Source organism: Triturus cristatus, chromosome 1_2 (assembly GCF_964204655.1).
Source record: "Triturus cristatus chromosome 1_2, aTriCri1.1, whole genome shotgun sequence".
Classification (NCBI taxonomy): domain Eukaryota; kingdom Metazoa; phylum Chordata; class Amphibia; order Caudata; family Salamandridae; genus Triturus; species Triturus cristatus.
Genome location: NC_140580.1, coordinates 847586264 through 847601833, shown reverse-complemented (window position 1 = coordinate 847601833; position 15570 = coordinate 847586264). Strand labels below are relative to the sequence as shown.

Here is a 15570-nt window from a genome sequence, read left to right as displayed (position 1 = left end):
ATTCCTTACATTCTGATCTGTGGCGCCTCCTCCGCTAAAGCTAATACATTTTTGTCATTTTATTTTTCCTTTTTGAGCAAAAAGGAAAAATAAAATGACAAAAAATTATTTTTATTATCATTTTAATTTTCCTATTGCAATCAGTGGCTCTATTTCATGTGGGGCAGGCCAGGGCTGGTCAGAGCAGGGGTGAAGTGGGTTGCAATTCTAAATTTGCATGACTGTTAGGTTGGCCCTATAGGACTGTAATCCACAGCCTGGTGAGGAACATGCACAGGCTCCCAGTTCCCGTCTGAGTGCTGGACCACGGGTCTCAGACCAATCACAACTCTTCATTGCAGCGTTGTGTTTGGCTTAGGGGAGCCAGGGTGCTCCCTGCTGCTAGGACTAGAGACAGGAAGAAGGAAGAGGACGGGGAAAGGCGGCTGTTGCCAGGTAAGTGATTTTCTCTTCTTAATCTCACACCCCCTCCTCACCACCCTGTCCGGTAGCAGCCGCTTCTAATTCTGGTACTTGCAGTGCTGCCTTTGTTTACTTGTTGCAGAGCAGCATGATCATTATTAAAAAATAAAAGCACTCCCATTGACCGTGTCATAGCGTTTTTTTTTTACCTTTAGCCAAATGTTGCACGGCAGCCTGTGTTGCTGTGAAACATGTAAAAATAACAGCGCAGGAGGGTTGGTGTGGGTCAAGCAACATGAGGGAGGAGGGTGGGAAAGACATTGGAGAGCAGGGGGATCTGGGTGAAACCACGGGGAGCAGGAGGAGAGGAGGAGGACGGGGGTGAAGGAGAGGGACTGCAGACGCATACACTCTCTAAGAGTGCATGACAAGAGTAAAACAAGCACCTGCAATGTAATAGGTCTCGCTTTTACGAGAGTTTGAGCTATTGGCATTTACAATGCCAATAGCTTAAACTCTCACAAATGTGAGACCTATTGTATTTCAAATATATTATTTGTCAAGGCGCCACCTGCTGCACTTTCACATTAATGGAGGCCGTGCCTCCATTAATGTGAAAACGCTGCATGGGCGCTGGTAAACAAAAAATAAATAAATAAGCACAGCCGCTATACTTAAAGTGGACCGCTCTGCTAAAATAAAGAAAGAGAGAAACGAGGCCGCAATAGGTAAAGTGGATCGCCATTAGTAATTAAAATGAAATGGGTGGTGTGCTGCAACGTAGTGGGTGGAATAGGGGCAAATCATTAAACAAAATAGTGCTCACAGCCAAGCTAAAGCAGACCTTGTAACAAGACAAGTAAAAGGTCCAGTCGTTATGGGTGGTTACAAATGCAGAACAGGGCGGTACCAAGGAGGGACTAGCAAGCCTATTCAGGAATGAAAAGCAATGATTTCAGAAGGACAGTAACAGGAGCCAATCGAAAAGATGGGCGGGACATGCATGGAGCTTCAAGTGCCTACCTCAATTCAGCATGCTCGCAGAGCAGCACATTCGCTGCCCAGGCTCGACCTAAAAAGGAGTTCCTTGGGACAGTGGAAGGACACTGGTCACAGGAAGCTGTACTATGTCCATGATCCATGGCAGGGATGAAGACTCCGCACTCATAAGGAAGCTGGAGTCAAGGAGGAGGTGCTGACCAATAGGAAGGAAGGAAACAAGAGTGACGTGGCAGCCAACCAATGGTAAAATAAAGGTAAGTAATGGGTGGGCTCTAAGCCCCTTTTAAAATCTTTTTATTTCTTTAGAAGAGAATTTGCAAGCACAGTACATGCGCTGTGCAGGCAAAACCTACAAAACTAAAGAATGGGTCTCCATGTGGTGTTTGTTTTCCTCGTTCTCTACTGTGGAAAGATACAAGGAAGCAAGTAAAATAAACAAACACCTCCATTGTTTTATTTTTTGCAGCAGCTTTTCCTAAAATTGTGGGCATCACGGTGTTTAGCGCATTTTGTGGCTAAATTATGCTTTGCTATATTGCGAAAAGCTGAGGGGTCTGACAATTGTTAATTGTTGCTGCTTCTCACCATATTCCCCATGCGGGTGTTAGATGGTCGGCAACAGGCACATACTTTTTACATCTGCAACTGCTTCTGCTCTCAGGGAGTCAATAAAGATTGTTTCAACTATACACTGTCCTCACATCCACATTCCATCTTATGGCTCTAACCACACATTAGGAACTTTAAAAAGAACATTGGCCAACATGTTGACGCTGTTGAAAACCCTGCACTTTAACAAGATTGGCATATAACACAATCATATCATCTTTTACATATATTCATAAAAATGTACAATTGAATGGGATTTAAGGTGGATGCGGGTGTTAAGTCACTACATCACAAAGCAATACAGAATAAGCGTAAGCTTGCTCCTGCCCTGCAGTACTCACCCGCATCACGGTAGTCAATTAACCTTCCCTTTCCTTCAGGCTAAGGGGCATATTATCAAGTCAGGCGATAAAATTATCGCCGCTTTAGCAGCAGAAAACTGCTGCTAAAACGGCGATAATGGGCTTGATAATATGCTCTATGGAATTCCAATTGAAGCTCAGGTTAGATGTCCTTCACATGTAACATGGGCTTCAATTGGAATTCCATAGAGCATATTATCAAGCCCATTATCGCCGTTTTAGCTGCATTTTTCTGCCGATAAAGCGCCGATAATTTTATCGCCTGCTTGATAATATGCCCCTACTTTTTTTATGGAATTTAATTGTTTTTTTCATAGAGACATGGCTCTCAAATGGTGAGAGCTGTCCTGCACCTTCTTCCCCCTCATCTTTTATGTGGGAGGCAGAAGTTGAGACAGCTATCAGGGGCCGTATTACAGTTAGTGCCCCAGTGGCGGAATGGGCGTTTGCACCCGCTTTGCGCTCCCCGGGGCAGTTTGGTATTACAAAAGGGGCGCAGACGCTTGTGTGTCCCCTTCAGTAATACCGATAGCGCTGGCGCACTTAAAGCGCCAGCGCTACCTTCATGGGGCGTTCCCTTATTTGCATAGGGGCGTGCCCTATGCAAATGAGGAAATTCCTATGCCTCTGCACCGGGGCCATATCACAGACGCATTACAACAAACAAATGATGGACGGAATGCTGACAATGCAGACATTCTCCCCCAGTCAAGAAATCTGGGTTAAATCCATCGTTCTTTTGCCCACTACGCCACCCCAGTTCAGACATGGCCATATGCAAATCAGTCTTGACCCTGTGCCTCATGGGAACAGTCCAGCCCGAACTGCCAAGCCATGTCTTCCCTGGACCGGAATCAAGCATCCTAGGACCGGTTTCCGGCTATCAGCCGTCATCAGCCAGGATAGCTTGACTCCAGTGGTGTAGTGAGCAAGGGTCCCACGTCTGGGAATACCCATCCCACTTAGGGCGAAAAGCGTTACAACAAACAAATGATGGACGGAATGCTGACAATGCAGACATTCTCCCCCAGTCAAGAGATCTGGGTTAAATCCATTGTTCTTTTGCCCACTACGCCACCCCAGTTCAGACATGGCCATATGCAAATCAGTCTTGACCCTGTGCCTCATGGGAACAGTCCAGCCCGAACTGCCAAGCCATGTCTTCCCTGGACCGGAATCAAGCATCCTAGGACCGGTTTCTGGCTATCAGCCGTCATCAGCCAGGATAGCTTGACTCCAGTGGCGTAGTGAGCAAGGGTCCCACGTCTGGGAATACCCATCCCACTTAGGGCGAAAAGCGTTACAACAAACAAATGATGGACGGAATGCTGACAATGCAGACATTCTCCCCCAGTCAAGAGATCTGGGTTAAATCCATCGTTCTTTTGCCCACTACCCCACCCCAGTTCAGACATGGCCATATGCAAATCAGTCTTGACCCTGTGCCTCATGGGAACAGTCCAGCCCGAACTGCCAAGCCATGTCTTCCCTGGACCGGAATCAAGCATCCTAGGACCGGTTTCTGGCTATCAGCCGTCATCATCCAGGATAGCTTGACTCCAGTGGCGTAGTGAGCACGGGTCCCACGTCTGGGAATACCCATCCCCTTCTGTGAGTGCGCCCCCGAGAGCAGTCCTCTGGAGGTGGAAAAGGGGTCCTATGGACCCCCCAGACATCTCCTTGCAGGTGGGTTCAGTCACTGACTGCACCCGCCTGTAAGGGGATCTCTATTCCCCTTTAAAAGTGCAGGCGAGTGCTGCCTGCACTGTGAAAACATGGAGCGGCTGCATGGGGCAGCGCATTCATCGTAATAGGGCATATTTTCATTGTTTGCGCCCGGCGCACCTTTTAAAACTAATGAAAATGCGTACTACGGCCCCTGGTTGGCTGCTTCCCTTTTCACTATTGTCTGCATGGTGTTGGGGCAGCTGTCACATGGCTTAGCCTCATTGCCATAGAGGTATGGGGAATGCACTGCCCGGTTCCTGTCAGCCATGGTGCCTCATGTAGTTGTCTTGAGCTCACAGTTGCACCCTATGTATGGGGGACAGGCAGGAAATGGAAAGGAGACATGCCCTTTTGCTCCTTTGAGCGCTTTCCATTCTACTCTCTATTTTACACCAGTGCTATATAAAGCGTTTCTGTTCTCACCAGGCAGTAGATGGAAAAACTCATCCATAACTAATTTCAGAGAATTAACCTTTCAGCGCCTAATGTGTGATGAAATCGCCTGTGCTTGAGGATATTCATAGTTGTGCAAAGAATTCCCTAATTGCTGTGATGTGATGTGATGTAGCATTAGTTGTCACCTTCTTTATGACTGTTAGCTGAGGTTATAGAATGGCATTTTCCACTCTGCTTCAGTCTTTTTATTTTTCTGCCTACAAATTCCCTCTTTCTTTCTTTCTTTCTTTCTTCCTTTCTCTTTTTCTTTCTTTTTTCTTTCTTTCTATCCTTTTCTTTTTCTTATTTTTTCTTTCTTTCTTTCTTTCCCCATCATCCGTGTCTCCCTTTGCCTGTTTCTCTGCTTATCTATGTCTATATGTCTTTGCCTGCTTTTCAGTCTCTATTTTCGCACCTATACTTCAAGTTCCCTGGCTCTCACTTGTCCCACCCTCCTTTGAACCATCTAGATTCCCCCCCAACTTTAATCTTGCAACCATGCTCTCTGGTCTAGTGTCCAAACTCTTGCATGTAACGTAGGAGGATGAGTCACGCTATATGATATATATAACCTAGTGGCAGGCACCACTAGGTAGTTATAGTTAGGTTAGCTGTTCCATAGAAAAAGTTTTTTGTGTTGTTAAAAACTTTGGCACCATTTGACTAACCACCACTAAACTTTCAAAAAAGGTGCTACTTTTCAACTAGTTTTTACATGGGACGTTTTAGGGCAATCTGCCAAGTGGGGGCCAAGAAAAAAGGGAGGTTCCAAAACGCAAAATCCTCATGCATTTTCCATAGACGTCTTTAGACAAGACCACAGCAAAAACTGTTGCACAGAATTACACCACATTTGGAAGGAAGCTTGAACTTGGTACCCAGGTTGTGCTTTTTGTGATTTGGTGTAAAGACATTTTTGAGCAATTAAGGCTACAAAATAATTGTGTATCTGGCCAGTTGGGTCCGCGAGAGTCTCAAGAGACTCTTGTGAGGGAGTCAGTTTAAAAATAGAGCGTTCTGATTGGCCCAGGGAGCTTTATTTCCCTTGGGCCATCTCTCTCCCGCAGGAGGTAGACTCCCACGAGAGTGAGTGCTCTGATTGGCTTCCAGCAACTTGAGAAAAATGTTGCTGGCAGCCAATACAGGGCTCAGGGACTTAGGGCCATATGTATTAATACATTTTACCATAGAGATAAAATGGGTAAAGCCCTTTGATACACCTAGTCCTTTGTTCCCTGTCCTGAACATGTTTATAAACACACTTATGAGGGGGCATGAAAGGGATACCCTGACCGCCTAGGCTCCATTGAGGGGGACCCAGAGGGACACCCCCCTCCCCCTTGGCCCAAAATAAATAGAATCTGCAGAAATTGTCGGTAAATTATTGGACTCCCAACGGATCGTAAAAACAAAAAAGACAAAATGGCAGCCGATGCAGCTTTATTTTATTAATAGGAGGGGGCACACAGCTCTCTCTCCTAGCCTTTACAGGCCCCGGGGAGCCCACTTCCATGGCTGAAATGAATATAAATGGGAAGGGGACGCATGGTCACCCTCGCCGAGCCATCAGACCACAGAGAGCCCACACCTGGGGCTGAAAACATTGTATATGGGGAGGGGGGGGGCATACAGTCCTCTCCTCAAGCCATGTCAGGCCCCAGGCCTGAAACGTTTCAAAATAGAGAGGTAGGCCTCACAGCCCCCTCCCTAAGGCCCCTGGGGAGCTCAAACCTGGGGCCAAAATTATTCAAACTGGGGAGGGGGGCCCCCCTCCCCAAGTCTCTAAAGCCTCTAAAGGTCCTGGGGAGCCCATTCCCAGGGCTGAAATTACTGTAAATTGGGAGAGGACCACGTGGCCCCCCTCCCAGATCCATCAATGGCCCCGGGGACCCCATACCCTAGGGCTGGCTCCCATACTTTGTCCCGGGTAACCCACCCACCGGGATATAGCGTTTTCCCTACCCACACGGGCGTGGGCAGGGAACCCTCTGTTTGCTCCCAGTGGCGGGAGAATTTTTTAATCTCCTGCCAATTGGGAACAAACACAAAGTCTGCTCCCAGGCGGCGGGAGCTTTAAAAATGCTCCCAGCCGACAGGAGCTTTATTAATGCTTCTGTGAACAGACTTTTGATCTGTTTCTCTGTCCGTACTGATGCGGACAGGGAAACAGATCAAAAGTTTGACCCTGCCCGGAGGGAGCAACATTAGTAGCTGCTCCCTCTGGATGGGAGCTGGGGTTGCCAGGGCCTTGGGGTTCCCCCGTGCTCCCCAACTAGCATATGGTGGGTGCCCTCGGTGGGCACCAGGGCACTCACCTTTAACAGTGCATGCTCCGGGGGATGGAATACCCGGGGCTGGAAAATGCTTGGGGAGGGGCTGCCCTTCCCTTTCATTTTAATAGTGACCCTCATGGTTGGGGGGGGGCACGCAGCTCCCCTCTCCTTCAATTTAAAAAAAGGGCCCTGTTGGATGGGGTTCCAAGGGCTAACAAGGGTTGGAGAGGTTGATACGCGCCCCCCCCCCACCCCTTTCAATAAAAAAACGCCTTTGGGGTTGGAGTAATCAGCGCCTAAGAATGCTCGGTGAGGGGGGTCACATCGCCCATCCCTCACGTTAATTAAAATAAGAAGCCCTGGGGGATGCGGTTTCCAGGGCCTAACAAGGCTCATGGTGGGGCCATGCAACCCTCCTTCCCTTTCATTAAAAAAGGCTCTAGGCGATGGGGTCCCCAGGGCCTAAGAAGGCTGGTGGTGGGGGGCCATGTGTCCCCCCTCCCCTTTAATTTTAAAAAAACAGCCAAGGGAATGGGGTCCCCAGGGCCTAACAAGACTCGGAGAGGGGGCCACATGGCCCCTCTCATCTTTAATTGTAGTAGTGGCCCCGGTGGATGGGGGTCCCCAGGGACTAACAAATCTCTGGGTAGGGGGCTGCGCTGCCCCCTACTCTCAATTTTAAGTAGAGGTCCTGAGGAATGGGGTCTAAAGGACCCAAGAAGGCTGAGGCCTAAGAAGACTCAGGAGGGATTATCTGAGATGTCATGAGTGATATCATAGAACATGTCATGATTTATGTAATATGTGAGTTATGTAATATTTGAGGACATAAGCAGTGCACGGCAGGGGCACAAGTTATAGTTAGCTCTGCTCTGTTTTGAACAAAAATAAACACATCATCTCACCATATATATATATCTACATATTATATATACGCAAAAAGGAGCAGAGAACTCTGGGTAGTTCCAGGTTTAGGTGGAGGGCAGCTACTTTATAAAGCACCCAACAACACCAGCAGCACTCGGAATTTGCTCACCTCAAATGTCTACTTTTCTATCAAAGTTTTTAAGTTTTAAAATTAGCACAGTGCCATCCACGCCGAGATAGAAAGGGACAAAGTATTTTGCAATTTCTACAGCAAAGTCTTTAAGCATAGGATTAGCAAAGTGCCAGCCACGCTGAGCTGTGAAATGAAAAAAAGCCTTTTACCACTTCAGACACAGTATTACAACTTTGGATTGGTAAAAACCATCCAAGCCAACCTGGAATGAATGAAAGCAACCCCATACATGTGTTTTGCTATCCTTATAGCTCTTCAGAGAGGTTTAGTTTGTCTGGACATAAGGGACACAGGGAAGAACCCAGTATAATTCAAAACAATACCCTATCAGGCATAGAGTGCCGCACAAATGATGCAAAAGAGGAACAGAGAACTCTAGGTAGTTCCCAAGTTAAGGTGGAGAGCTGCTCCTGTATAGAGCACCCTACAACACCAGCGACACTACAAATGTCTGCTTTTCTATCAAAGTTTTTAAGCATAGGATTAGCACGTGCCAACCGCACAGAGATAGAAAGGGACAAAGCCTTTTTGCATTTTTGAAGCAAAGTCTTAAAGCATAGGAGTAGCACAGTGTCATACCTTGAGCTGTAAAATGACAAAAAAAGACTTTAACCACTTTAGGCACAGTATTACAGCTTTGCATTGGTATACATAAGCTTCCCATATATGAATATTCAGCTATGTAAGTTATTGTGTTCAATAAATAGAAATAAATGCACCCTGTCTTTCTGCAGTTTGACTTTGTACCCGTAAGCCTCCCACTGCCACACGCTCTATTGAATACTCACAATTTCACATGCATGGTTACTCATCTTGTTTCTTCTTCAATGCTGTAAATGAGTCCCTAAACCTGTAATTACATATAATCTATCTCATTTAATATCCGTGCCTGTAAGCATGCAAGATCCAGGGCTTCTAAAGCATGTTCCCTCTTCTGCCCAGAAATGCTGGTCATTGGTGCTATGTAAGTCTCAGAGAAAAGGGTTTGCTGGCTTCAATACGGCAACACCATGCAACCACGCATAGTCCAGCAATCGTTGTTCACTGTGCTTTCTGCAGAAGCAGTCAGTTTCTGCTGTGGTTGTGCTTGTTTATGGTAACATCTGAACCTCTGCTGAGTACATATTGGGTAAGGCTACCATGTGACTTCCTGTCATGAGCATACAACTTTTCCAATCCTGGACTTTCCTCTTTCAAATCCATGTTTTCAGGTGTGATAGTCCAATAGATTGAATTGAACAAAACAATGGAAACAAGCCTTAGGATGCCCTAATCTCCTACATACTTAAAATCCTAGACTGGAAACCAAATGTCCCCTGTACCTAGAGTCAATTTAACCCCTTCACTGCGGCGGAAATTCCGCCGCAGCGCTAGGGGGTGCGGGGGGGGCAGCGCGGTGGCGCGGTGCTCATGACGGAGCCACTCCGTCATGAGCCACGGTTGGGCTGTGCTCATGACGGAGTGGTTCCGTCATGACTCCGCCCACAGCGCTAATCGCCCGCACAGACGGGGAATTTGCGCCGCGTGGGCGGCGCGGCCGCCAACGGCCGCAACATGACGGAAACACTCCGTCATGAGCACACGGCAACCGTGGCTCATGACGGCGTGGTTCCGTCATGAGCACGGAACGAGTTAAACCTTTTATTATTAGAATATTTGCATCCCCTTGTGTGTCTACAAGGTGTGCCCAAATATATCATGTGTTATATTACATACCAATAATATTGAATACACTACTTCGCCTGAACCACTATATAACAAGGTAGGTCTAGGTAAGTAGATGTTGTGGTACTAATGATTGCTCTGTATTTACCTTAACAATGTAGTTGATGTGATGTTATTGTAGGTCATTATTATCAACCTTGATAGAGGGCCCCTTAAATATTCCTCACAATCTCTGTGATTGTATCCTCCTTCCTGCCTATTCCTGGAGCTCAGACAAATTTTGTTCAGGTTTCTACTTTCTCCTGGACCTTTTATAAGTGCCTATTTTACCCTTTGTTCCTGGCGTTCGAAGACAAAATGTTTATTTGTGACCTTTTTATTTTCCTTGTTCCTCTTTGAGGACTTAATGTATGAGTGTTTGGTTTGTGGCATGTACTTCGGGTCTTGTAAATGCATGTTGGTTGCAGGTCACTTGTCATCCATTTTGCTCCTTAAGGCGGTCTTGAGACTTTTAGACCATAGGCCTATCCGTTAGCATTGGAAGACTTCTGGCATTTGCAAGAGTTTCTGGTTCCTTGAGTTTCTTTTACTCCTAGCTCTTGAAGCTCCACAAGATCCTCAAATGATGATATGGCATGTCCTAGGTTGGGCATACATCCCACCACAGTGCCTGTGAGTGTCCATGGTGCATTGGGAATAGTTGTACAATGTAGCTGGAGATATCTCTGAGTTCCTCACATGTTCCTCACTCAGAACTTTCTTCCTTTCAGGTGCTGCCATTGGCCGATTAGTCGGTGAAGTTGTGGCATTTATCTTTCCCACTGGAATTAAAATGGATGGCGTAGTTAACCCCATCATCCCTGGAGGGTATGCACTGGCGGGTAAGTTACTACATCTCTAGGGTCAGTATTAAACTTTTGAGAACCTGAAAAGGGTGAGGGAAGACAGGGTGATACTAGACCTGCTAAATATTCATTGTTGATGCTGATGCAGCAGTTGACAAGTCTCTCTGAAATTCTGCTAATGGCATGGTAGTCTAGGGTGTCCCTGTCACCCAGCACACAGAGGCGTTTTAAGGAATCGACGAAGTGGTGAATGCTCTGGGCCTCCACTTTCTTAGGGCCCCTAGTAAAGTGATCGAACCAGTCCAAAGTCCTGTCATAATTAAGTTGCGTGCATAAAAACCAGATTCAGATCTTACTAGACTACCTCGCTACCTTACCTCTTCCTCTACCTAATCTCTTTTTTCTTATGTCTTTCTCTATATACCTCACATCTTCCTACTTCACATATGTCTCATCTTCAGACTTTTCACTCTACCTCATCATTATCCCTCTTCCACATCTGTATTCCTCATCTCTAGCTCACCGTCTTTCTCAACTCTGTTTTTTACTGTCTCAGACTCTATTCCTCGATGTGTCTTCTTCTACCTCTAATTCTGAAAAGGAATGTGTCTCAGATCTTAAATGGCTGATGAAAATCTTACGTAATGTGGAGTCTAAAGTGGGCAAAAACAGGTGTTGATGACTGTCAGAACCCCTTTCAGAGGGTAAAGGGGCACTCAGGGGTTACTGGTCCCAACCAGGGGAGAACAGGCCTTTTACTCCTGATGTCCTGGGGCCCGACCTAATATGGATCATGAGCAACTGGGCCAAGTACCCCTTCTGGCTCTCAGTGGGAGCTACGGTTGAATAGTACAAGCCTTCCTTTTGGAGGGGGGAGGGGGAGTGTGAATACAAGTCAGTGAACACGACTCATAACTCAAAGAGCACACAGCAATGTCAATAAATTCAATGTACGGAGAAATACTTATTTTTATATCAAAGTATTTTATTTCTAACTCTATGCATTCAAAGCAATATTACAACATATAAAAACAATAACACATTTCTCAGTCAGTGCTCTAGTGTTTCACTAACAAATAAATCTCCCATCCGTGCTTTGTAACGTGGTAGGGGTTATTCCCCATTCACTGGTGGCCACATCCAGAGAATGCTCACTAGTTTGCCTTAACTCAAGAGTCCACTCTGACTCTGTAAAAAAAGTAAAAAGTGTCTTAGCACCTCAGAACCCTCAGCAGCGAGTTTGCCCGGGGCCCGATAGGCCCCTAAACAGATTTAACCGCTCCAGCAGTGAGGAGGCTTGGACTGTCCTAGCAAGTGCCCTGATCATGGGCACTCACACTGCACCGGTCCTGTGCAGGGAGGCAACTGCACACGGCTCTCTTCTGAGCATATGCAGACAGCTCCAGCTGATACGCGGGCCGAGATTGTTTAAGGATTTGTGGACCGTGCAGCAAACCTTAAACTTGAACCGCTCGCATACTGGGAGCCAATGTAGTTGATGGAGGAGAGGGCGAGAGGCAGTCCGGGAGGGGGCATTCAGGACCAGTCGTGCCGCAGTGTTCCGAACTACCTGCAATCTGCAGAGTGAGGGCTCACTTGCAGAGACCAAGAGGCCACTGCAGTAGTCCAGACGGCTCAGTATTAGTGCCTGCATCAGGGTCTTCCGAGTGGAGTCGGGAAGCAGGGGAAAAACTCTGCGTAATAGGCCAAACATCTGGAAACAGGAGCCAGCGGTCTGAGCTGCGTGCTCTTTCAGAGTGAGAGCCTGGTCCAGGCGAATGCCTAGGTTCTTGACAATGGACTTGGGGGTGGGGGGGGTGCCTAGGTCCACCGGCTACCAATCAGGAGTCCATAATAAGGGGGCATCACCAAAGAGCATGATCTCGGTCTTCCCCACATTAAACTGGAGGAAGTTATATCTCATACAGTTGGAGATAGCCTTCATTTCAGAAGAGAAGGCCGACTGTACAGATGTGGTAAGTTTATTGAAGGGGAATAACAACTGTGTATCATCGGCGTAGGAGATAGGAATGAAACCGCAAGTTCTGAGGAGATTGGCCAAGGGAGCCACATAGATATTAAACAAGGTAGGGCTCAGACACGAGCCCCGGGGAACACCCTTGGTCAACTTCAGAGGCGCCGAGCGATACGGGCCAAGATTAACGGTCTGGGTCCTGGAGGAGAGAAAGCTCTTCATCCACCGTAAGGCAGAATTTCTTAGTCCAATCTCTTCCAGTCTCCTGAGCAATATCTCATGTGAGACCGTGTCGAACGCGGCAGAAAGGTCCAACAGCACCTAAATCATCGATTGGCCCCTGTCTAGGGTCATCCTGATGTTGTCTGTAACCGCTAGCAGGGCTGATTCGGTGCTGTATTTGGGCTTGAAGCCTGACTGGGAAGGATCTAAACTGCCAGTGAGTTTTACATGGTCGGACAGATGTTTGTTGATGTGTTTCTCTAATAGTTTGCTCAGGAGAGGGAGAAGCGAGATGGGACAGAGATTGGAAAGATCAGTCATAGGAGCCTTGGAGCTCTTGCGGATAGGAATAACCTGTGCTGCTTTCTATTCCAGAGGGACATGACCCTCTCTCAGAGAGAGATTGAGGAGAAACTCTATAGATGGAGATATTTGGTAGGACAAGGAGGCTGCGACTTTGGCCGGGATGATATCTAGGGAAGAGACAGATTTTACGGTACGTAACAATGCTTTAACATCCCCCCAGGTCACAGGAGGGAAGCTTTTTAACAGCTGGATATTTACCTGTTCTGGCAGGTCAGGAGCCGAGGCGACCGGAGGCTGCAACCCTGAAGAAACGATTTTATCGTAAATAGCTCTACTTTCTGAGAGAAGTATTGTGCGATGTCATTGCAAAGGGATTGTGAGGGGGCCTCTAGGTTATCACATGCCAATGGATTGATAAAAGACTGGAGAATTTGATAAAGGGTTTTGGGAGCCTGGGCTAGTTGAGATACGATGTGAGCTTTCCTGGCGGTCTTAATGTTTTTGTGGTAGTCAGAAAGAGTAACCTTAAATATATCTTTATCCCTCTTATCAAGGGTGCGACGCCAGCGTCTTTTGAGTTTTCTACACAATTGTTTTTGAGTGCGAAGCTGAGGGGAAAACCAAGCAGTCTGAGGGCGCTTAGAGGAGTTGGGAAAAGATTTCAGTGGTGCGTGTTGGTCTATGGTGCAAGTGATGGCAGGATTGTATTTAGAAAGAGCATCCTCTATATTGGCAGGTGCGGCGCCCCAAGGCGCCTGGAAGAGGCTTGGAAGCGCTCTGGGGTGATTTTCTTCCATTGTCTATGTTCAGAATGAGAGGCAGGGGTGGGACCATTCATCTCTCTAGGGCCCTGGATGAAAAATTCAATTGATGCATGATCTGACAACGTCAGCGGCTGTGGAGGTTCACACAAGATGCAAGAGGAATTAGAAAACATAATATCCAGCGTGTGACCTGCTGTGTGGGTGGGTCCTTCATTAAGCTTAAGTAAGCCCAGAAGAACAAGGTCTGCCATAAGTGTCAGTGAGTCGGTATTAGAGCTACATTCACCATGGACATTAAAGTCTCCCAGCAATAAAAAAATTGTTGGTCGAGATCACATGGGGAGCTATTAGTTCGGTAAGTTGGAATGAGAATTCGGCTAAGGGACCTGGGGGCCGATAGACTAAGGCCCCCTTCCAGCTGAATTGTGATAGAAGGTCCAACCGAAAGACTATGATTTCAATATTAGCGTTGCAGCGCTATTCCAGTGAGGTAACTTTGATGCTGTTCTTATGTATTATTGCTAGTCCACCTCCCACCCTTGACTGTCTGATCATTCTTATAATCCTGAAACCATCAGGCAAGCTAACGTGATGGCAGGAAAAGAATGGGTCTTAAGCCATGTTTCTGTCAAGAAAGCAATGTCTGGCTGCAAGGAGGAAATGAGGTCCCATATCTCGATGGGATGCTTGGGCAAGGATCTGATATTGCAAAGCATACTTTTCTACCCTGACTTGGTAATCTGGAGAGGATCTACATAGGTGGGAGCTGTCTCAATAAAAGTACCTCGATACCGGCATGCTCAGCAGGAGAAAGGGCCCTCTAAAACTGGCCAGGTCCCAGGCCTGCATGGCAGCCGAGGGTTGGTTCTAAGATCTAACAGCTCTTTACTGGAGTAGGATCGGAGGGGAGACAAGCCTGGGTCTGGGGTGAGACGACCAGGGTCATTGGCTCCTGGCGACGTCAGGGCACGGACGGGCGCAGGCGAGCCTGCTTTTGGCGTGCCGCCGGCACGCCCGCTGCGTGTCTGGTGTAGCATCCGGTTTTGTTTTTTGAGGGGAGTTGGGCCGCTAGAACGACAACCTCCCACTCAACCAGAAGTGAGTCGAGTCAAGTCTCCCTCCACTCAAACGAGAAAATCTCGCGTTGGACCGGGGAGAGTTGCCCTCACGTGTGAATGCAGGTGATCCTAATAGAGTGAGCAGAAAGATAGGAGACGTTTTTTTAAAATTCGTAATTCATCTTTAAAATAAACAGAACTTTTTAAAACTCGTAATTCAGCTTTAAAATAAACAGAACTGTGCAAATGAGCGCGGGAGTTAAAACAATCAGGATCCGTTTTTAAGACTCGTAAATCAGTGTTAAAAACATACATAGACTCTGCAAATAGGCGCAAAGCATTCAGGATAGGTGCTTAGTGCAAGGAGCATCAGCTTTCACCGGTTCGCGTCTGCTGCGCATCTGGTGAAGCATCCGGTTTTGTAGAGGGGAGTTGGGCCGCTAGAATGACAACCTCCCACTCAACCGGAAGTGAGTCAGGTCAAGTCTCCCTCCACTCAAACGAGAAAATCGTGCGGTGGACCGGTGAGGGTTGCCCTACGTGTGAATGCAGGTGATCCTAATAGAGTGAGCAGAGAAGTAGGAGACTTTTTTTAAAACTCGTAATTCAGCCTCAATCCTCATTGCTTCATGGTGACCCACTGGTCACAGCTCAGATTTCTCGGGCGACGGGCCGATCCTTGCAACCATTTAAGTATCAGTAGCCCCTCCTGGAATACGCGGTTGCTGTAACTCCACCGGCCAAGGCACCAGCCAACACCTCACAGTAGTCAGTACCAGGGTGTCCCCTACTGGCATAAGGGGTCGCAACCGGGCTCTGCACAGGCTTTGGCCCTTTCGATCCAGCAGTAGCTTTCACAGCGGA

At 47.3% G+C, this 15570-nt stretch overlaps 1 protein-coding gene across 2 annotated transcripts in view; it reads left to right on the top strand.

Annotated features, from left to right (window-relative positions):
• LOC146868141 (chloride channel protein ClC-Kb-like) overlaps positions 1-15570 on the top strand; it is a 204960-nt gene that overhangs the window by 147083 nt on the left and 42307 nt on the right. For both annotated transcript variants that reach the window (XM_085609015.1, XM_085609014.1), the window contains one exon: positions 10307-10417. In XM_085609015.1, coding sequence (XP_085465141.1) covers positions 10307-10417 — 111 coding nt within the window. The remainder of the gene's footprint in view (positions 1-10306; positions 10418-15570) is intronic.